This window comes from Acomys minous, assembly GCF_964271855.1.
Source record: "Acomys minous genome assembly, chromosome: 9".
Classification (NCBI taxonomy): Eukaryota; Metazoa; Chordata; class Mammalia; order Rodentia; family Muridae; genus Acomys; species Acomys minous.
The window spans coordinates 81805331-81828954 of NC_140490.1; the positions used below are offsets into that span (position 1 = coordinate 81805331).

A 23624-nucleotide genomic window follows, 5' to 3' on the forward strand; every position below is an offset into this window, starting at 1 on the left:
CCGCGTGGCTGTCCCTACCGTTCCCCTCCCACGCCATCCATCCCCACCCGCTTCTGCTTCCTGCATCCCACCTCCTGTGTCTGCCGATCTGGGGGTGAGATCCTGCCCTGAGTGTCCTTTCGGTCGGCCTCAAGGGCCATCCTTCCCCGTTGGCGTAGGTGTCTGCGTTTACTCCCTTTTTCTGGGCTGAGTCTTACACCAGTTTGCTTTAGTACTGATGAATCAGTATGCACCCTTCTCGAACAAGCCCGTGAGCACACGGCGCACATCTGTGTGTGTGTGCGTGTGTGAAGTGGCTGGAGGACTTTGGGCACCAGGCTTGCGCCCTCTCAGCCTTGAGGTCAGTCCCAAGCTCTCTGTCCCAGAATCAGGCAGCCCTCCGCCTCGCTTCTCAGAAGGGACAAGGAGGCTGGCGACACAGGTCAGCAGGTGAGGGCGCTTGAGGCCGAGCTGGACAACTGGAGTTCGATCCCTGATCTGCCGAGACCCCAACGCAGAGCATGGGAGTGAGTGGGGTGTGTCCAGTGTGTCTGGCCACCTGGGTCAGCACTCCTGAACAGGGGGCGGGGCTTATTCAGTGGGCGGGGCCAGGAGAAGCCTCTCACGGCGGGGCGGGGCTTGATCAATGGGCGGGACCAGGCGGAGCCTCTCAGGGGCGGGGCTTGGTCAATGGGAGGGGACAAGCCGAGGCTCTCGCAGAGGTTGGCGGGGGTGAAGGGCCCGGGTGGGGGCGGGGCTTGGGCGAGCACGGGGCGGTGCGTCAGGGACAGGGCCGTGACGTCACTCCCGTGGGCTAGGGGAGGATGCGGACATGGCGGCTAGCAGCTCTTCCGGCCTCGCGTAGGGCGCGGGCCCGTCGTCCAGGTAACGAGCCTCGCGGGCGGCGGGGCGCCCCAACCCTGCGGGACGCGGTCATGAGTCACGGGGAGCGGGGCGGGCCCGGGGCGGGGCGACGGTCCCTGGGGTCCGCGGGAGGGCGGGGCGGGGACCCCGTGGGGACAGGGCCAGCCTGGGGTGGACCGACCCGGCTCGGGGAAGGCGGGGACCTAGGATAGAGGACAGAGCTGGGGGAGGGGACTGACCTCAGAGAGGACCTGAGACCTTGGGGAACCTTCCAAGCGGTACTAGGGTGGGGTGTTCTGGCCCCTGATGGATGGAGTTGGGGTTTCTGATGTCTAATGGATGGGGGACTCTCCAGGCGGGGATTCGGTCAGGCAGGAGCTCAGGGGTCTAATGGATGGGGACCCTCCACACGGGTATGCATTGGGGGTTCTATTCCCTGATGGATGGGGGGACCCTCCAGGCGGGTATGGGGTATGGGATTCTGGTGTCTAACGGGTGGGGGACCTAGCCAGGCATGGTGAAGTGAGGCTCCCAGTCTTTGGAAGTCAGTTAAAGGTACAGGCAGGTGGCGCAGGCCTCCAACGCAAGCTCTGAAGGACAGAGACTGGCCAGGGTGGAGGTCTGGAGTTCAAGGCTAGCCTGAGCTATAGTGAATATGAGGCCAGGTTGGGTGACTTAGCCAGACCTGTCTCTAAATAAATGGACAAATTCCAAGGCTACACAGAGAAACCCTGTCTCAAAAAAAAAAAAAAAAAAAAAAAAAAAAAAATAAATGGACAAATGAATCGGTCAGTAGTAGAAAGGACCGTAGAGAGCTGGGGGCGCTGCCAGCTCAGGGCGCATCCTCCTGACCAGGGGTCTGGGTTAGGGTCCCTGTTGCGGAGGAGACACACTGCGGCCAAGAGCCGAGAGCTCACTGGAAAATCGCTCCCTGCTAAACCTGGTGACGTGAGTTCAAGCCCTAGGAGTCAGGCTCAAAGATGAACGGACTTCGGCTCGCTGTCCTCTTCCATTGTACCATACGCACAAATTTACAAACAGTTTTAAAAAGAAGAGAGAACCCAGCATCAACAGCAAGTTGGAGAGAGAAGGGTTTATCCGACTTAGACTTCCACACCGCCGGAGTCAGGACAGGAGCGCAGGAGCCTGGAGGCAGGAGCTGATGCAGAGGCCATGGAGGGTGCTGCTTTCTGGCTTGCTCCCCGTGGCTTGCCCAAACTAGTATTTATTTATTTATTTATTCATTTATTTATTTTTGGTTTTACAAGACAGGATTTCTCTGTGAAGCCTTGCCTGTCCTGGACTCTCTTTGTAGACCAGGCTGGCCTCTAACTCACAGAGATCCGCCTGCCTCTGCCTCCCAAGTGCCGGGATTTAAGGCGTGCGCCACCACACCCGGCCCAGACTGCTTTCTTACAGCACTCGAGGCCACAAACCAGGAATGGCACCACCCACAGTAGGCTGGGCCCTCCCACATCAATCACTCATGAAGACCAGGCTAGCCTACAGCCCAATGTTATGTAGGCGTTTTTATTTTCAATTGGGTTCCCTCCTCTCAGATAACTTTTAACTTAGGTAAGTTGATGTAAAACTGCCCAGCAGAGTTGATTGCTTCTTGTCAGACTGACAGACCAATGTGACAGTTTTGAGCATTAACTTCTCCTGTTCTGCTCATACCCGAGATCTCTTATCAATAAATATCACAATATAAAATATACTACAAGCTTATTTGCAAGTCAGTTTAAAATTCACTCTTTTTGGGGCTGGAGAAATGGCCCAATCGTTAGAGCACTGGCTACCGTTGTAGAGGACCTGGGTTTGGTTTCCAGCACCCTCGTAGTGCCTCATAACCACCTGTCACTCCAGGCCAGGAGACCTGATGCCCTCTTCTGACCTTTGCAAGCACCAGGCACACATGTGGTATACAGCCAGACTTGCAGGCAAAGAAACTATACACATAAGGTAAAAATATAAAATCTTCTTAAATGTATAAAATAAAATCCAGTCTCCTTTTCAAAACTCCAGTGTCTCAGCTGGATGTGTTGGCACACGCCTGTAATCCCAGCACTTCGGAGCAGAGGCAGGAGGATCTCTGTGAGTTCAAGGCCAGCCTAGTCTACAAAAGTGAGTCCAGTACAGCCAAGGCTCCACAGAGAAACCCAGTCTCAAAAAATCAAACCAAAGCAAACAAACAAAAACCCTCCAATCTCTCTTTAAAAACCCCATAGTCTCTCAACTGTGGGCTCTTGTAAAATAAAACTTTTAAAAAATACTTCCATATTCCAGGCAGAAAGAACCAAGTCACCATTGGAACAAGGCAAAACCAATTCCAACAGAGTAAATGGTACCCAATTACTTGGGACTCACAATCCTCTGGGCTCCTCCGAGGGCCTTGGGTCACTCCCCCAGCTCCGCCCACTGCAGCTCACACAGCCTGTCTCCTAGGCTCCTGCAGGCGGCTCCACTCCTCTGCTGCTGCTGCTGTTTTGGTGGTCACCCCGCGGGCCTGGCATCTCCACAAGGCTGGGGTCCCTCACCAATAGCCTGTCCTGGGTTTGCTTCATGGTGCCAAATCGCAAATTCTCTGCGCAGTCCTTTCAGTCCTGGGCTTTCAACTGCCACTGGGGCTGCACCTTCACCGATGACCTCTCACCGTGCTAAACCTCAGCTGCTCTCCGTGTGACCTGTTCACATGTTAGCGTTCACATGTTAGCGCGGGGTACGGCCTTGGCTGCCTCTGGAAAACAGTTCCTGTGTGCTGACTCTCAGGAAACACTTCCCGGAAGGTCTCACCCCAGTGGCGTGGCCTCTGCTTCATTACAGGTCATTCTTAAGCTTTGGCCAACCAGAACTACAGATTCCTAGCGCAAAATTCCAGATGGCCCCTATAGGGTCTTTACTTCCCTCTGAACTTAACAAGCCAGGCCTCCATCAGCACCATGTAGGAGACTGTCCCTCTAGTGCCCTCGACAGCTCCCCAGGCTTCCCCAGAATATGGCCAGGAATGTCTCAGCAAACCCCCCAAGAACCCAGCACCAATTTCTGTCTTAGTTGGGTGTGTTAAAACCTTGCTAAGACCCCACGGCTAAAAGAAGTCAGGAAGGAGAATGTTTGTTTTAGCTTATGGTTTTGCAGCACCGTCCCTCATCGAAAGCAGTCAGGAGGCTGGAGGCAGGAGCTGATGCAGAGGCCATGGTGGGTGCTGCTCACTGGCTTGCACCCCATAGCTTGCTCAGCCTGTTTTCTTAGAGAACACAGGACCGCCAGCCCAGAAATGGCACCACCCACAGTGGGCTGGGCCCTCCCATCAAATACTAATTAAGAGATGTCCTGCGAGCTTGCCTGCAGCACATTCAAACTCTCTCTCTCTCTCTCTCTCTCTCTCTCTCTCTCTCTCTCTCTCTCCATTTTTATTTAATTTATGTCTGTTGGTGTGAGGGTGTCAGATCTTGGGGTTACAGACAGTTGTGAGCTGCCATGTGGGTGCTGGGAATTGAACCCGGGTCCTTTGGAAGAACAGGCAGTGCTCTTAACCACTGAGCCATCTCTCCAGCCCCTCTCTTTCTTTCTTTTTCCAAGACAGGGTCTCTCTGTGTAGCCTTGGCTGTCCTGGACTCTCTCTGGAGACCAGGCTGGCCTCGAACTCGCAGAGATCCTCCTGCCTCTGCCTCCTGTGCTGGGATTTAAGGCATGCGCCACCATGAAGCCCAGTCTTACGGAGGCATTTCCTAGGTTGAGGTTCCCTCCTCTCTGATGACTTTAGCCTGTGTAGAGTTGACAGAAAACTACCTGGGAAAAGCAGATGTCACTCCCTGACCCCAAGACCACAACCCCGCCTTCTAGGTGGCACCTGCCACCCTCTGGCAGCTTCCACCAGTTTTTGAGCTATGGGCTAGCTCACTGTGGTGGTAACCTCTGACCTCTCGGGCCTCATGGACAAACCGTGGAGACCCAGCTAACCCACTCTCTCTTTTGTGTTTTGGTGGCTCTAGCACCCAGCCGTCCTCGGCTTTCCTCCTCCCAGTGTCTGGGGCCAGCCACACCTTGCAGTCCACTCCTAGAATGGAGAGCACCGCCAGCCTGGCCCTGGCCCCCGCCACCCAGCCGCCTGCACCTGGAAGAGGAATCCCTGTGGGGTACAGCTGCTCCCGGCCCCATGCCAGCCAGGGCCCCACATCCAACAGCCGGCCCCAGGGTCCTGTCCCTGTGGCTACCACTGCATCCACCCACCAGGTACCCCAGCTCCACCTCATGCAACAAGATCTTGTGTGATTTGCTTACGTGTATGAGTGCGTTGCCTGCATGTGTGTCTGTGCACGTGTGTGCAGTGCCTGTGGAGGCCAGTAGAGGGCGCCAGATGCCCTGGATCTGAGCCAGAGTGCGGACAGCCCTGAGCCACCATGTAGGTGCTGGGACTCCAACTGGGATCCTCTGGGTGCTCTAACCACTGAGCCTTCCCCAGACCCCTCACACCACAGGGAAATGTGGTAATGTTTCACGGAGACGTGTCCATGGCATCAGCTGTGCTATAGTTGCATTCCTAGGGACGAGACATGCCCTGGTGAGACGTGAGCTACCCTGCTGACACCTCCCAAGGATCCCAGAGGGGTCTTAGGGGACACCGAGATGTACAGAGCTGTGGCCCCATCCTGGCAGTGGCTTCTGGGAATCCTCCCCCACCTCTCCTGCCACCCACCTCTCGTCCCCAACTCACATAACCAACACTTTGGGGTGCCAAGAATCAGGCCAAACTGGGACCCGTGGCTTCTACACTGATTGTGGGGGCCGCGTGGTCATGAAGCAGAGTGGGGGTTTTATTGGAGCGGGGGGGGGGGGGGGAGGTCGTAAGCAAGAATGCTGTGGTGGGGCTCAGGAGGAAGGATAGCACACCAAGTGCAGCTCTGGCTTGCTTGGCCATCCTGGAGGCTTTTTACTGTCTGTGTGACTATCACAGCAGAGCGGATGGGTCCTCGTGGATGGCTGTGTCTGCAGTGCCTGGGGTGGGCCCACGGTCCCATGGCAGGGGTGGGGGACTGCAGAGCCTGGGGTGGGCCGCGGTCCCGTGGCGGGGGGGGGGGGGGGGGGGGCGTGGCGGCAGTGGCAGAGCCTGGGGTGAGCCCGCGGTCCTGTGGCGGGGATTGCAGTGCCTGGGGTGGGCCCGCGGTCCCGTGGCGGGGGGGTGGGGGGGGGGTGGGGACGGGACGGGACGGGACGGGACGTGGCGGCAGTGGCAGAGCCTGGGGTGAGCCCGCGGTCCTGTGGGGGGGGGGGCAGCTGCAGTGCCTGAGGTGGGCCTGTGGTCCCGTGGGGGGGGGGCAGGAGTCTGACTCCACGCTCACGGGGCTCTTTTTCCTTTTCTCCTGCTCCTAGCTTCCTTCACTGATGTGTCCCTAAAACTGTCAGATCTACCATTGTGGCACAGGCCTGCCATCTGTATAGGGAGTTGGAGCAATCCTGGGTGGGGTGATACTGCCTCAACAAAGCAAAACTAGGGAAACAGAAGATTAAAAACTTGACTCTGGCCTTAAAATAAATTAATAAATGAATGATTTTTTTTAATGGCTGCGAGTGCGGCTCAGTGGGTAGCGTGTTCCCCCACCCCACAAAGCTGTGAGTTCCCTCCCCAGCACCACATAACCCGGACGCGGGGCAGGTCCTGTCCTCCAAGCACCCCAGAGGTAAGGATGGGGAAGTCAGGAGTTCAGATCATCCTTGACTGTGTGGGGAGTTTGAAGTCAGCCTGGCGTATGAGCCTTTCTCATCAAAACGTGATGCAGGAGGCCAGCGTGGTGGCGCTCGGCTTTAATCCCAGCACTCAGGAGGCAGAGGCAGTTAGATCTCTGTGAGTTCGAGGCCAGCCTGGTCTACAAAGTGAGTGGAGGACAGCCAGGGCTGCACAGAGAAACCCTGTCTCAAAAACGGTAACAAACTAAACGACAAACAGCATTGGATGAGCAGAGTCCAGCGCATAGAGCTGATGGCTGTGCACTGCCCCCCAATGTTCCACTCCACTGTCCCCAGTGTCCCACCTCACTGTCCCTTCATTGTCCACCTCACTGTCCCCTCAGTGTCCACCTCACTGTCCCTTCAGCGTCCACCTCACTGTCCCCTCAGTGTCCACCTCACTGTCCCTTCAGCGTCCACCTCACTGTCCCTTCAGTGTCCACCTCACTGTCCCCTCAGTGTCCACCTCACTGTCCCCTCAGTGTCCACCTCACTGTCCCTTCAGTGTCCACCTCACTGTCCCCTCAGTGTCCACCTCACTGTCCCCTCAGTGTCCACCTCACTGTCCCTTCAGTGTCCACCTCACTGTCCGCTCAGTGTCCACCTCACTGTCCCCTCAGCGTCCACCTCACTGTCCCCTCAGTGTCCACCTCACTGTCCCTTCAGTGTCCACCTCACTGTCCCCTCAGTGTCCACCTCACTGTCCCCTCAGTGTCCACCTCACTGTCCGCTCAGTGTCCACCTCACTGTCCCCTCAGCGTCCACCTCACTGTCCCCTCAGTGTCCACCTCACTGTCCCTTCAGTGTCCACCTCACTGTCCCCTCAGTGTCCACCTCACTGTCCCCTCAGTGTCCACCTCACTGTCCCTTCAGTGTCCACCTCACTGTCCCCTCAGTGTCCACCTCACTGTCCCCTCAGTGTCCACCTCACTGTCCCTTCAGTGTCCACCTCACTGTCCCCTCAGTGTCCACCTCACTGTCCCTTCAGTGTCCACCTCACTGTCCCTTCAGTGTCCACCTCACTGTCCCCTCAGTGTCCACCTCACTGTCCCCTCAGTGTCCACCTCACTGTCCCCTCAGTGTCCACCTCACTGTCCCTTCAGTGTCCACCTCACTGTCCCCTCAGTGTCCCACCTCACTGTCCGCTCAGTGTTCACCTCACTGTCCCCTCAGTGTCCACCTCACTGTCCCTTCAGTGTCCACCTCACTGTCCCCTCAGTGTCCCACCTCACTGTCCCCTCAGTGTCCCACCTCACTGTCCGCTCAGTGTTCACCTCACTGTCCCCTCAGTGTCCACCTCACTGTCCCTTCAGTGTCCCACCCCTCAGATCCCATGTCCCACCCCGCAGGCCCCGTGTCCCACCCCACAGGCCCCCGGGTCCCACCCCACAGGCCCCCGGGTCCCACCCCACAGCCCTCCGTGTCCCACCCCACAGCCCTCCGTGTCCCTCCCCACAGGCCCCCGGGTCCCACCCCACAGGCCCCCGGGTCCCACCCCACAGGCCCCCGGGTCCCACCCCACAGCCCTCCGTGTCCCACCCCACAGCCCTCCGTGTCCCTCCCCACAGGCCCCCGGGTCCCACCCCACAGCCCTCCGTGTCCCACCCCACAGCCCTCCGTGTCCCGCCCCACAACCCTCCGTGTCCCGCCCCACAACCCTCCGTGTCCCGCCCCACAGCCCTCCGTGTCCCGCCCCACAGGCCCCCGTGTCCCGCCCCACAGTCCTCCGTGTCCTGCCCCACAGTCCTCCGTGTCCCTCCCCACAGCCCTCCGTGTCCCGCCCCACAGCCCTCCGTGTCCCTCCCCACAGCCCTCCGTGTCCCTCCCCACAGCCCTCCGTGTCCCTCCCCACAGCCCTCCGTGTCCCTCCCCACAGCCCTCCGTGTCCCTACCCACAGTCCTCCGTGTCCCGCCCCACAGCCCTCCGTGTCCCTACCCACAGCCCTCCGTGTCCCTCCCCACAGCCCTCCGTGTCCCTACCCACAGCCCTCCGTGTCCCTACCCACAGCCCTCCGTGTCCCGCCCCACAGCCCTCCGTGTCCCTACCCACAGCCCTCCGTGTCCCTACCCACAGCCCTCCGTGTCCCGCCCCACAGCCCTCGGTGTCCCTCCCCACAGCCCTCCGTGTCCCTCCCCACAGGCCCCCGTGTCCCACCCCACAGGCCCCCGTGTCCCGCCCCACAGCCCTGCGTGTCCCACCCCACAGACCCCCGTGTCCCGCCCCACAGCCCTCGGTGTCCCTCCCCACAGCCCTCCGTGTCCCTCCCCACAGGCCCCCGTGTCCCACCCCACAGGCCCCCGTGTCCCGCCCCACAGCCCTGCGTGTCCCACCCCACAGACCCCCGTGTCCCGCCCCACAGCCCTCCGTGTCCCACCACACAGACCCCCGTGTCCCGCCCCACAGCCCTCCGTGTCCCACCACACAGACCCCCGTGTCCCGCCCCACAGCCCTCCGTGTCCCACCACACAGACCCCCGTGTCCCGCCCCACAGCCCTGCGTGTCCCACCCCACAGACCCCCGTGTCCCGCCCCACAGCCCTCCGTGTCCCACCACACAGACCCCCGTGTCCCGCCCCACAGCCCTCCGTGTCCCACCACACAGACCCCCGTGTCCCGCCCCACAGCCCTCCATGTCCCACCACACAGACCCCCGTGTCCCGCCCCACAGCCCTGCGTGTCCCACCCACTTCCCTCAGCTGCTTCTCTCCCTGTCCCTTGGTTCCCTCCAGGAGCATGGTCACAGCTGCGGAGAGAAGGTGACCAGGAGCCGCGGAGACACACAGAAGCGGCCAGCCGGGTCGCTCTGCCGACCAGGTGGGATGCGGGGATTCTCTGAGGGACTGAGCGGGATGGTGGGAGGGACGCGTGGACATCACAAGGGACCACATCTGAGCCATCACAGGACACACCTGTGTGCGGGAAGAGGGAGCCGGCGCCTGGCTGGACTCAGGTCTTTTCCTTTTGTTTGTTTCTGTAACATTTACTATTTCCTGTGTGCATCTGGGCGCATGCAGACGGCAAGAGGACAGCGTTCAGGAGGCGGGTGGGTCCCGGATGGCGCTCAGGCCCTCAGGCTACAAGCACCTTTATCAGCCGAGCCATCTTGCCAGCTCTATCTAGTCTCAGGTTGAAAATTTCCCTGAGATCAGGCCCTATGAGCTGCGCCCGCCGACCAGCTGGGCCCACACAGGGAAGGCCTATCCACCAGCCACCTAGTGGTCACCAGGGTCCAGCCTGGGCTGCTGGCCCGACCATAGCCCACCCCGGCCCCAGTGGGGCGCCTCTCCCTGGGGCGTGGGTAACACAGCTGTGGACCCTTCCCCCCCCCACCCCACCCCCCGCCTGTCTGTCGCCCTCCTAGGCCCAAGCTCCTGCAACCCGGACTCGGACTGGGTGTCGCCTGGGCAGCAGCGTCCCCCGCAGAAGGCGCCGCCCTCTTCTTCCCAGCGAGCCTCGCTGAGGCTGCAGGCGCCGTCCCCGCCGCCGGCTCCCGTGGGCTCGGACCCGTGGGGCGGCCCAGGCCTCGGGCCCTGGGACCCCAGCTTCACCAGCGACGCGCTGCCCGTCCTGGACAGCACCCCAAAGCCCAAGGCGGGCCCCAGGCCGCCATCCATGCACTACTGCGAGGTCTGCAGGGTCAGCTGCGCGGGGCCGCAGGTCAGGACTGACACCGTCCGTCAGAAGCCGTAGTGGCGGGGGTGGCGGGCAGGTGCTGCGGAGCACTGCGGCGGGGGCGGGGGCGTCAGGAATTCGGGCCATCCTCAGCTTTGTGTGAGTGTGAGGCCCCTGTCACGGTTATCTTCTGCAGGACCCGGGTTTGGTTCCCAGGGTCACGTGGCGGGTCCTTTGCCCTGTAACCACAGTTCCCGAGGATCTGCGCCATCTGCTGGCCACCTCAGGCCCGGGGCGCACAGACGCACACAGGCAACACACCCCACGCGGGAAAATTGGAGCAAATTTAATTTTACAAACAGCAGTGTGGAAAAGAAAGCCTTGAGAAATAACCCGTCAGAATCATAGACTCGTTTCCAGAGATCCTTGATGTCAGAGTCTGCATGGACAACACACGCACGTGTACACATGCATGCACACATGCACACACACACACATTACACATACATCACACAACACATGCATGCACACACATCCATCACATGTGCACACACATGCGCAATGCATGCACACATATCCATCCATCACACAACACACATACACATAGGCACACACATACATCATACATACATACAACATGCACACACACATACATCACAGTACATCCATCACACAATGAACACACACGGCCCACAGTGGATTGATGTCAGAAGAGAGAAAGACTGGTCGGGCGGTGGTGGCGCACACCTTTAACCCCAGCACTCAGGAGGCAGAGGCGGGTGGATTGCTGTGCGTTCAAGGTCAACCTGGTCTACATGAGTCAAGGATACACAGAGAAACCCTGTCTCAAAAAACCAGAGAGAGAGCCTGGCGTGGTGGCACACGCCTTTAATCCCAGCACTCGGGAGGCAGAGGCAGGCGGATTGCTGTGAGTTCCAGGCCAGCCTGGTCTACAAAGTGAGTCCAGGACAGCCAAGGCTACACAGAGAGACCCTGTCTCGGAAAAAAAAAAAAAAACAGAGAGAGAGAGACAGTGCTGAGGTCTCTCTGAACTAAAGCTGACCTTGGGCACCCAATCCTCCTGCCTCAGTGCCCCCTTCATTTTAATCCCCTGAATCAAGCAGTGGTGCAGGCCTGTTTCGGGCCGTCTCTGCTCCTCCCACTGTGTGTGGGCCGTGGCTGCCTAGTTCTCACATTTCTAAGAACTGAGCCTTTTTTTTTCACACACGGGTCAAGTGGTCGGACCCTGTGGGTGCCAAGGCCCGGATGTGGCCCTGATTTCTCGTCTCCAGAGCTCTGAGTGTGTAAGCACTCTGTGAAATCAAAGGTCTGGAGCTGTGTGCAAGTGTGCCACATTCTCAGCAGCTCTGAAAGGGGTTTTCTTTTTTTTTTTACTATCTTTTTTAAAAGTTGTTTTTATTTAGTTTTTCTATGTGCGGGTTTTGCCTACATGTCAGTCTGTGTTCCTTGTGTGAGTCTTGCCCATAGACGCCAGAAGAGGGCAGTGGATCCCCTCAAACTTTGCTCTTAACCACTGAGCCAACTTTCCGGCCCCTGGGTTTTTTGTTTGGTTGGTTTTGGGGTTTTTTGTTTGGTTGGTTGGTTTTTGTTTTGTATTTTGATTTGGTTTTTCGAGACAGGGTTTCTCTGTGTAGCCCTAGCTGTCCTGGACTCACTCTGTAGACCAGGCTGGCCTCGAACCCACAATAATCCACTTGCCTCTGCATCCTGAGTGCTGGGATTAAAGGCGTGCACCAGCACCTAGTTTTTTGTTTTAAGAAGGGTCTCGGGCTGGAGAGATGACTCAGAGGTTAAGAGTCTGCTCTTCGAAACATCCTGAGTTCAATACCCAGCAACCACATGGTGGCTCACAACCATCTATAATGAGATCTGGTGCCCTCATGCAGAAATACATGCAGACAAAACACTGTATACTTAATAAATAAAATTTTTTTGGTTTTTTTTTGGTTTTTTTTTTAATAAATAAATTTTTTAAAAAAGAAGGGTCTCATGCGGCCCAGGCTAGCCTTGAGCTCACTATGTAGCGGATGACCTTGAACTCCTGATGCTCCTGCCTCCATCTTCCAAGTCCTCAGAGCACAAGCAGGAACCACGTGGCTGACTCCTGAGGTTCTGGGGACAGAACTCAGGCCTTTGTCCCCTGAATGTCAGCCCCAGCCTGCAAAAGCCAGGTTTTGTTTGGTGGCAGCTCCCCATCACCCCACCCCACGCTTGCAGACAAGACACAGGACCCTTGAGAAACCTGGTAGGAGTTTATTTTTGTATGTGAACAGAGACGTCTGTGCCGTGAGTCAGCCCCCTCCCCTCCCCTCCCCTCTGCTTTTTCCAGACAGGGTTTCCCTGTGTAGCCTTGGCTATCGTAGACTCACTTTGTAGACCTTGAACTCACAGCGATCCTCCTGCCTCTGCCTCCCGAGAGCTGAGATTACAGGCGTGCGCCACCACCGCCCAGCTAAGCCCTGAGTCTTCTAACGTAGGACTTCACTCCTCTCAGGAGCAAGCGGTGGGTGAGGGGAAGCCAGGGAACCTGTGTCCCTCAGCGCCCACCAGGCAGCTGCAGCGGGCGGTCAGTGACGGCGTGGGTTCTGCAGGGGGCCACCCACCCACTCAGGCCGCCCTATTTTTGTTCCAGACCTATCGGGACCACCTGGAAGGGCAGAAGCACCGGAAGAAGCAGGCGGCTCAGAGGACAGGCACGCAGCCCAGTGGGGGTCCAAGAGGAGCCTCGAGCCTTCACTGTGGCCTGTGTGCTGTGTCCTGCACCGGGGCGGACGCCTATGCGGCCCACCTGAGGGGAGCCAAGCACCAGAAGGTATGAGCGTCCTGAGCAGCCCGGGGGCGGGGGGCGGGGGGAGGAGGCCACCACAGGAGGTGGAGAGAGACCTTAGATGATGACACTGTGGCAGGACTGTGGCTGCAGCCAGAAGTGCGCTTGCGTGCGTGCATGGTGTGCATGCGTGGTGTGCGTGCGTGACCTGCGTGTGGCAGGGACCTCAGTGTGCAGCTTGGAGAGTCAGAGAGATGGAGATGGCTGCTGTACAGACAGAGGACGCTGGTATGGGCGTTGGAAAGGGAAAGGCCAAATCTGAGAGATGGGACCACAGACCGGAGGTGTCTCCAGGACTTTTCCTCCCACAGCTGGTCCTGACCGAAGGCTTGGGGGGCGGGGGGCACGTCCATTGCAGGTTTTCAAGTTACACACCAGGCTAGGGAAGCCCGTTCCTTCGGAGCCCACACCGCAGCATGTCACCCACACTCGAGCTTTGGACAGCACCTCCGAGTCCTCAGTCAAGCATGAAGCCCATGCCCATCACAGTCCACACAGCCCAGGCCGGCCAGCACCAGCCAAGGGATCAGTAGCCTCACGAAAGGGTACAGGTCTCTACAGTTCTGTACATGTGAGCAGATGACTGTATGGAGCCCCTCACTGAGGGATTCTAGGCAGGGCTCCACCCTGACCACGCCCCCAGCCCCTCACTGGAGGATTCTGGGCGGGCCTCCACCATGACCACGCCCCTAGCCCCTCACTGGGGGAGTCTAGGCAGGGCTCCACCCTGACTACGCCCCCAGCCCCTCAATGGGGGATTCTGGGCGGGCCTCCATCCTGACCACGCCCCTAGCCCCTCACTGGGGGATTCAAGGTGGGGCTCCACCCTGACCACACCCCCAGCCCCCTCACTGGGGGATTCTAGGCGGGGCTCCACCCTGACCACGCCCATTAACCCCCACTGGGGATGAGCTACACACCTATGCTTTTGGATCTTTAGGGACAGGGGTTGTTGTTTTGGGGGGTTTTTGGTTTTGTTTTTTTTCTTTAGACAAGGTTCTTCTGTGTAGTCCTGGCTGTCCTGGACCTGCCTCCTGAGCGCTGGGAATAAAGGTGTGCGCTACCCACCTGCCAGCTCTTAGTTTTTGAGATAGGATCGCAGTGTGTAGCTCATGGTGACCGAGGACTGAGTGCATCCTTCTGAGTGCAGGATCCCAGGCGTATGTCACCAGATCTGTGAGGAAAAAAAAGATTTATTTATTATATATACAGGGCGCATCAGATCACATTATATATAGATGGTTGTGAGCCACTAACTATGTGGTTGTTGGGAGTTGAACTCAGGACCTCTGGAAGAGCAGTCGGTGCTCTTTACCACTGAGCCATCTCTCCAGCCCAAGAGATTATGTTAAATGGAAGGTCACTGTCCTCTGAAGCTCCCTGTAGGTGACATCATCACCAGACAGTGGGAAGTCACTTGCCCAACGGCTTGCTGTCCTTGGCCTGTGATATCAGAGCCTGCCCTTCTGTGGCTGCTGGACCCCATATTACCCATGATGGCTTCCGCAGGAGGGAGGGGCTGGCTGCCTCTCTGGCTCAGACCCCGTGGCATTGTGGGAAAGGGGTAGGGGAGCCTCAGTTTGCATCTGACCCTGGTTTCTGTCAGGGCCACCTGAGCTGCAGACAGCACACAGCCGACCCGGAGACAGGCGACCATCACACACTAAGGTGGAGACCACCAGGGGAGGCCCTGGGGAAGCTTCAGGGAGCTATGGGGACATCCAGCCAGTGGGGACAGAGTACGTGGAGGAGGTAAGCAAGACCTCTGGGACTTGGAGTCTTTGTGGCAGAGCTCCCAGGGTGTGTTCAGATTTGGCCCCTGGAGGTTCTGAGAACCGAGCTGCCAAACCGCCTGTTCCCATGTCCACCTTCCACGCAACGAGTGGGACGAGGGGCCAGGGTGTGGGAAAGTCAGGCAGGGCACCAGGACACTCCCTTCCAGCACCACGTGGCATGAGAGATCCACAGAGACAGGGACACCAGAGGCGAAGCCACGCCCATCTTAGATGGCGTCACACCTTAGCCAGCCTCCGGCCACCACATGGACACCCAGGGTGGGGAGACACCGCACGAGCTTCTCCATTCACAGCTGGCTCCACGGCTCCAGCCCCAGCAATGCCAGCGTATCACTCGTGTGGGTGTGTGCAGGGCTACCGGTGACAAGTCTCCTGTCCAGTGCAGTGCACACCAGCTGGAGCCAGCTGTGGTGGCCTGCTGATTGATCAGTTGAGGGCATTGGACAGAAGTCATGGGGACCAAAGAAAGTACCTGGTAGTGGGCAAGGCATCATGGGATACGGGCTCCTGCACCCAGGGGCGGGGTTGGGAGGATGAGGGAAGGCCATGGGATGTACCTGGACTTCCCAAGACACTTCTCTGGCATGACGCCACCCTGCCAGCCCCTCGAGGAGGCTCAGTGTCCTGATGTCTTGGTACCCAGCATCCTCCAGGGCAGTGGGAGGCTGAGCTGTCTTCTGTCCCAGGTGCGCAGCGATGAGGGCAAGGTGATCCGCTTCCGATGCAAGCTCTGCGAATGTAGCTTCAATGACCGCAACGCCAGAGACATGCACCTGACTGGACGCCGGCACCGGCTGCAGTACAGGGTTTGTCCAGCAGGGGCGCCAGAGGCAAGCCAGGACCAGTGGGGGTGGGGTGGGGGGAGACGGACCGGTGCATGGATAGGTGGGTAGACAGACACATTCGTGGCTTTGTTCCTCACTGGAGGTCACCCCAGTCCCCCAGCCCCCACCCCGGGTCCTGCAGGAGACTCTGCAGACCTATAAAGCCAGGGACACACAAGAACCCCAGCCTTGCTTTGTGCTCAGCCGCTGCCCTTTCTCAGTGAGACAAATGGGCTGAACTTGGACAAACAGAGCATGCCCAGTGGTGGCTGTCCCTGGAGAAGCGCACTCATGACCCCACCTGGAGCTTGGCCAGCTGCACTCTGAGTGGTCCACAAGCAGCCGCGGAGCAGACTTAGTCAAATAAAAAGCAGTTCCAGTGCCTGAGCGGCACATTCCCCAGCCTGTGGACCCCTACGTACGCTGCCTCCTGTCCCCTCAGCTACCGCCCTCCACTGCCCCTGTGTGGGGCCTGGAGAGAGCCCTTAAGAACATCTGTGGGGCTCCTCTGTGCCCAGGAGATGGCCGCCCACCCGGCCTCTCCAGCATCACCATCTGTCGGCTTTGCCTTTGCAGAAGAAAGTGGACCCCACACTTCCGGTGGCCGCCCGGCCCAGCGGCCCCATGCAGAGGGTGCTGGCCAAGCGGGTGCAGAGGCAGCGGCAGCTGGCACAAGCACAGCTGGAGGATGCGCGACGCTGGAGTGCCGAGCTGAGGTGGCCATGGCATCCCCTCCTGCCTCCCCACAATGGTTCAACATATGACACCTGCTACCCTCCCTGTGCCCCATGACCTCTGATGGCCACCACACCCTTAAATGCCCCCTGTCCCCTGACCCTTGATGCTCCCTGTGTGCCCTGTCCCCAGATCCCTGATGCTCCCCATGTCCCCTAGCCTCTGAATCACATGTTCCCTGACCCCTGATGCTCCCCATGTCCCCGGCCTCTGAATCCCATGTTCCCTGACCCCTGATGCTCCCCATGTCCCCTGGCCTCTGAATCCCATGTTCCCTGACCCCTGATGCTCCCCATGTCCCCTGGCCTCTGAATCACATGTTCCCTGACCCCTGATGCTCCCCATGTCCCCGGCCTCTGAATCCCATGTTCCCTGACCCCTGATGCTCCCCATGTCCCCGGCCTCTGAATCCCATGTTCCCTGACCCCTGATGATCCCCATGTCCCCTGGCCTCTGAATCCCATGTTCCCTGACCCCTGATGATCCCCATGTCCCCTGGCCTCTGGAGTTGCAGTGCCACCCTTTACACCCTCTCTGTGGTGACCCTGGGGCTGGAGTGTGTCTGCTGGCTGCCTCAGGCCTCTGGTGACCACAGCCTGGTGTCCCCATCTGGTCCTCACAGGCAGCAAGAAGAGCACAGAAGGCAGCCTGAGGAGCCCCCACAGCCCCAGGTTGAGGAGCAGCCACCCGGGTTACCCGCCTGGGCCCTGCCAGCACCTACTGCCAGACCAGGGATGGCTAGCTCCCGGCGCCAGGTGGGTGCCGGGTGCTGGTATGTCATGGAGGACCTTCTCAGTCCCCACCAGGCTTTGGGTGCTCCTCAGAGAGCACAGGACCCTGAAGACCACCCAGTGTTATAGGTCCAGCATGGCATGTCACATCTGCCAAACCTCAGGTCACATGCATGTCTGTTCCACACTGTGGGTCCCTGCGAGTAGGGACCTAAGGCTGGCCTCTTGCTTGGGGACATGCCCTATGTGGCTCTTAGCCTCTGTCCTGGAAATGGCCATGCGGAGCCCTGCCCCCCAGCCCCTCCCCCCCCATGTGTTTTCCTGTGAAAGCTGCTCAGTCGCCGGCCACAGCCACCTTCCACCAGCAGCTTGCCTGGCTATCCACACACTCTGCAGTCCTTCCAGGGCTGGCTGTCTTGCCCCCAGCCCACCCTTGACGAGCGCAGCTCTCTCCACAGTCAGGGCGCAGACCAGAGAGCAGTGACGACCGGCACGTCATGTGTAAGCATGCCTCCATCTACCCCACCGAGGAGGAGCTGCAGGCCATCCAGACGGCCGTGTCCCACACAGAGCGCGCCCTCAGACTGGTGTCAGACACACTGGCGGAGGAGAGCAGCCAGCATAGGTCAGTGCCACCTACAGGGTCAAAGCTCTGTCCCACCCCCTCTGTCTCAAATACTCCCAGGCTTGGTAACTCCTGAAACAGGAGGATTGCTGTGAGTGTGAAGCTAGCCTAGCCTACAAGTGAGCCCTTGTTTCAGATATAGAGGTGATAAGTAAACAGACAGCTCGGCAGGTGGATAGACAGATACGTAGATCGATGGTAGATAGGTGCAGATGGACAGACGGATTGGTCATAGACAGATAGGTGTCTGGCCTCTCCAGTGATTGCTTGTGTGGCCTGCAGGGTGGATATCAGAGATGGTGGGGTGTTTCCTTTCCCATCGGTGTTCCCTGCAGAGAGGTCAGGTCCCTGGAGCCAGAAGTGCACCCCCTAGGGGCCCTCGCTGTCCCTCCCCGCTGACAAGTTCCTGCCCGACTGTCTCCACAGCACCCTGATGCCCCCACCACCGCGGATGCTCAAGGGCGTGGTGCGGGTTGGCATCCTGGCCAAGGGCCTGGTCCTGCGTGGGGACCACAGTGTGCAGCTGACCCTGCTCTGCTCCAAGAAGCCCACCCACTCCCTGCTGCAGAGGATCAGGCAGGAGCTGCCCCGAGAGCTGTCAGTAAGCACTGGGATCTGAGTTCGAATCCCATATAAGAAGCCAGTCATAAGCCAGGTGTGGAGGTGCCCGCCTGCAATCCTGGCCCTGGGGAGGTGGAGGCAGGCTCCCTGGGGTAGCCTGGCCAAGCAGGGAGCCAGGTGCCTGTGTGGACCTTGCCTAAAAAAACAAGGTCAGGCTGGGTGTGGTGGTGCACGCCTTTAGCGCCAGCGCTCTGGAGGCAGAGGCAGGCGGATCGCTGTGAGTCCAGGACAGCCAAGGCTACACAAAGAAACCCTATCTTGAAAAAAAAAAGGGGGGGGGGACCTGACTTCAGTCTCTGGCCCTAGCACATACAACAGAAAGGAATCAGTCACGTGTGCACCTGTCATCCTGGAACTGAGACAGGAGGATGGCAAAATCTGGTCCGGGGTTGGCTCTGATGTGCAGAGCTGTGGACTCCGTTCCCAGCACCAGTGTTCACACACAAGGGTGCATACACACAGACACACACACAGAGCACACAAATTTGTATTCATGAGCTCACACACGCACATATGCACATGCATATATGTGCACACAGGCACACACACACACAGGCACACACTTTCTGGACTTTGTACTCACAGGTGCCAAGTAGCACTTGACAGTTTTAATGTCCTTCCCTCTGACCACAGGGGTGACAGACATGCGAAAATGGCCATTTGTTTTCCATCCTTTTCTGTCTGGTGTTCATCACCAGTTGCTTTTCTATTAAGTTGGCTTGTCTTATTGACTAACATGTGCTCTTTACATATAGAGGCTCCTGGTGTTTTGTTCATCACCAGTTGCTTTTCTATTAAGTTGGCTTGTCTTATTGACCAACATGTGCTCTTTACATATAGAGGCTCCTCATGTATGCTCCTCTGGTCTTAAGTCACATAGAGGTCCCCAACACAGGATCTGGCCCCCTGGTAGCAGGCACATGAGGGTGGACAGATGGTACACGTGACAGCAGTGTCCCCTGCTCATGTGCACTGGTCTTGCAGCTGGAGCCATGTGGCTTTATGTCATGTTTATGCCCAGATAGTGGCAGAAGACAAGTACGAGGTCTCATCTGATGGCGATGCCAACATCGTTATCTCGGCCTGTGTGGAGCCCGGGGTGAAGGTTACCGTGTCTGCCACCTCACCCCTGATGCGAGAAGAGTCCCCTGAGAAACAAGGTACACCCCAACTCCCTGTCCTGAGCCTCCAGGGCACAGCAAATGCACCCTGCTCTGGGCAGAAAGTTGGCCTGTGGGTCACACAGGGTCACCTAGGGTCACAGGGTCTGGGGAAGCAGAGCTAACAGCGGCTATGTCAGCCACATGCCTGGAAAGTCCTCTCCCACTGAGCCACACTCCAGTCTGTGGAATTTAGGGACAGGTGTCTCTATGCAGCCAGGCCCCAGGGCGAAGACATCACCCACTTAGATGGCATCAGAAATATTGTAGGTGCTGGGCATGGCATCAGCCTGTGATCCCAGGGCTCAGGAGGCTGAGGAGGGTGGGCTGTGAGGTTGGGGCCAGCATGGAGTACAGGAGACTCTGTCTCGGTCAGGACACCCTGGGGGCCTGGGGCTCAGCAGGAAGGGACTTGGTCAATTCCTGTCCCTTCTAGGGCTTCAAGACTCTCTGTCCGACCCAGAAGACATCCTGGACCGGGAGAGGTGCCTCGAGACCCTGGCAGCCCTCCGCCATGCTAAGTGGTTCCAGGTCAGGCCACGGGGTGGCCCAGAGTGGGGACAGTTGCTAGCCATGCTCTGCCCCAGAGTCCCACCGACCAACAGCGTGTCTCCTCCCCAAGGCTCGAGCCAGCGGTCTGCAGCCATGCGTGATTGTCATCAGGGTTCTGCGGGAGCTATGCCGCTGCCTGCCCCCCTGGGGGGCCCTGCCTGCCTGGGTAAGGCTCCAGGCAACAGTGGAGAGCCACCAGTGGGGACCAGCCAGGTCTCTACTTAGCACCCCGGGGTGGGTGGATGGAGCTTTAACAAGATGGGTGTCACCAGGCCCCTCAGTGAGAAGATGCCTTAGTGACTGTCATGCTTGACTGTCACCTTAAATCCCCAACTGGGAGGGTGAAGTCCAGACCCTGTGCTGATGTCCCAAGGAAATGGGCTGTCGTCACACAGACCTGCCCACATAGGGGTAAGGAGCCAGGGCGTCCCCTTTGCTGCTCATGAACCTGACCTGCCCACAGATAACCTACCCCAGCATGGCCTTGTTTATTGTCCTTGCCTCCATGCAAGCCACCACATGTCCCCTCATGGCCCCCCCCCCCCATGTCACCTCCAGGCCATGGAGCTCCTGGTGCAGAAAGTTCTGAGCAGCGCGCCCAGGACCCTGAGCCCGGGCGATGCCATGCGGCGGGTCCTGGAGTATGTGGCCACAGGCGCGCTCCTGACAGGTCAGTGACGGGGGCAGAGGTCGGGAGGCTAGCACATGGGCAGCGGGGGCCGCGGTCATCCACACACATGGCCCAAGAAGAAAGGGTCACCCCACACTGGGAGCTTGGTCCACAGCTTACAGCGCAAAGGACAGAGGCCAGCCACTGCCCTCTAGGGACACAACAGGCTGACAAAGCCAGAGCTACCCCAGTCATTACCCTGTGCCACTGCTGTCCACACTGTCCCCTGGCATCTGCCTAGCCCAAGTGCCTTTGAACCATGACTAGAATTCAAGGGAAGACACAGGACTCCGATATGACTACAGAGCGACACTGTGGCACTGGGCTGTGGCTCAGTGGGCAAAGTCCCACTTAGTGTTCCCAAAGCCCCTGGGTCCCATCCCCAGCACTGCACAGTCCGGGCCTGGCGGCACACACCTGCCAACTTAGCACCAGGGATGCTGAGGCAGGAGAGTCGGGAATTCAAGGTCAGTCTCAGCTACATAAGGAGTTCGGGGAGCAGAAGGTACCACAGTGGGCTGGAGAGATGGCTGCTCTTTCAGAGGTCCTGAGTTCAATTCCCAGGACCCACATGGTGGCTCACAGCCATCTATAATGAGATCTGATGCCCTCTTCTGGCATGCAGGTGTACATGCAGATAGAGCACTCATATACATAAAATAAAATTTTAAAAACTTAAAAAAAAAAGCCAGGCAGTGGTAGCGCATGCCTTTAATCCTAGCACTCAGTAGGCAGAGTCAGGCGAATCTTTGTGTGTTCCAGGCTAGCCTGGTCTACAGAGCATAGTCCAAGACAGCCAGGGCTACACGGAGAAACTCTATCTCAAAAAAGAAAAGAAAAGATGCCACAGTATTTTCCCTCAAGGGGGCAATGGGCCCTGGAAGGGTGTCCCCATAGGGCTCCAGGAGACAAGGGTGACTCTGAATGGAGATGGTCAAAGGTCAGGCCTGTCACCTGGGCTTTTTCTGTAATCACACATGTGCAAATACAAATACAAAGGTGCCACAACAGACTCATGCTGGGCTCCCAAGGGTGACCCTGTGTTACCAAGGTAGACCTTACCTGACGTGGCCTATGGGTCAGTGTGCTGCAGACGCAGCACAGATCAAGTGTGCAGCCACCCGCCACTAGTTCCTCATAGGGGTGTCCACCCTCTCCTGGCTCAGATGGCCCAGGGCTACAGGACCCCTGTGAGAAAGGCCCCCAGGACGCCCTGGAGCCCATGACCCCACAGCAGCGAGAGGACCTGACGGCCAGTGCGCAGGTATGTGGGCCCCCATCCCCCTCCCACTGTCCGGACACAGGAGTCAGCCTGGGAATTGGAGAGGGCAGCACTAACTGGCCTGGGCCTCATGAGACCACAGTGCTCGCTTGTCATACCCAGAGCCCTGGGCTCTGTCCCTAGCAGTGGAGGTGAAGGCAGGAGGAAGTTCAAGGCTATCCTTGGCTATATGGACAGTTTGAGTCTAGCCTGGGCTACATGAGCTCCAGCCATAAAAGAAGGTCCTAGCCACACAGACCAAGTCCCACACATTGCTACTTTCATGGGAGGAATTCAGGGTCCTTCTTGACAGGAAGCAAAAGTAGGGTCCCAAGGGCTCCAGGCCAACCTGTGCCATCAGCCAGGGACATTTCTCAGGGCCGCCTGCATGCCTGGCACCAGAAACTAACGAGTAACAGAGCAGGCCAGTTCCCTGGCCTCTGGGGACCACAGGCCTGGCTAGCACCCCCTGACCCGACCCACTGTCCGCAGCGTGCCCTGCGCCTTGTGGCCTTCCGGCAGATCCACAAGGTCCTTCATATGGAACAGTTACCTCCACGGACCAGATTCGGGGCCCGGGCCCGGAAGAGGATGAGGGAGGCTAGTCAGGCCCTGGAGGGTGCAGGGGAGAGGAAGCGGGCCCGGTAGGGCACAGTGGGACTGCCATGAGCCAGCTGTCGCCACCGGCCTGCACACCCCATACCTGAACAGGCATGGGCTCTCCAGCTGCTGGCTCCTCCACATGTGGGACATCTTTGCCATTGTGTCTGTAGGTTTATTCACAATGCTGTGGGGACTCCCCTGAGGGGACCCCCCCCCCCATGCCCATGACTCTGCCAGCCCTGCCCCCAAGCCAGGTAGCAGTGACCTCCACTCCTTGGTACTAATTGTAATTTGAAACTCCCCTGATGTCAGAAAAAGCGAGTGGGATCCGGAGCCTTTACTTGAGATAGCAGAACAGGTGGCCTAGAAGATTCTAGAAGCCACAGAGTGTGCATAGAGGAGCAGAGAGCACAGAATGGGATAGCTCAGACCCCAAACCCAACACAGACCCCTTACCGTACCCCAGCTGTGAGGACAGATGGGGCTCTTGGGACATGGTCAGCCCACAGCCCGCTGAGTGCCCTCCACAGACGGCCCACTCCGCCCCACGGCATCCTGTGGACCTCTGGGCGTGGCACAGCTCTCCGTCCAACTAGGCCACCTTTGAACCCCCTGGTACGACCCTTAGGCTTTAACCCTGCTCCATTCTGCCCGTGGCTTTTAAAGACCAGCCCAACATGGTGCGATGCCTGGAGTCTGTAGAATCATCCAGATTTGGCCGGGGTGGGGAATAAAGCAGATCTGCCAGTGTGCGGTGTGGCCTTCGTGTCCTTCACTCTGGGCAGGGAGGGGTGACGATGCCCACCAGCCCTCAGCTATCCCGCGCCAGGCTGCGCCATGAGTGTGAGCGGAGCCCCGTGGCTGCCCCTGCATCCTCGCTGCTGCATCGCAGTCCCCAGGTCGGTCGGCTAGGGGTTCCTGCGAGAGTGTGGCCCGAACACAGGGAGACGCACAGGCCCCAGACCTGCCTCCCAGTCTGCCCCTCTTCTTTCTAGCCCGCCCTCGCCCCCACTCCCAGT

At 58.6% G+C, this 23624-nt stretch overlaps 1 protein-coding gene across 1 annotated transcript; it reads left to right on the forward strand.

The window, feature by feature from the left end:
• The first annotated feature begins 384 nt into the window (after nt 1-384).
• ZFR2 (zinc finger RNA binding protein 2) lies at nt 385-23355 on the forward strand. The gene is made up of 19 exons (XM_084796477.1): nt 385-506; nt 798-864; nt 4836-5076; nt 9297-9381; nt 9929-10224; nt 12833-13012; nt 13386-13572; nt 14634-14779; nt 15510-15653; nt 16224-16363; nt 17005-17137; nt 17572-17738; nt 18165-18339; nt 19381-19519; nt 19956-20050; nt 20142-20237; nt 20630-20741; nt 21908-22005; nt 22495-23355. The coding sequence occupies exons 3-19, from the start codon at nt 4906-4908 to the stop codon at nt 22648-22650; spliced, it is 2520 nt and encodes an 839-aa protein (XP_084652603.1). The 5' UTR covers nt 385-506; nt 798-864; nt 4836-4905; the 3' UTR covers nt 22651-23355.
• The last annotated feature ends 269 nt before the right edge of the window (nt 23356-23624 follow it).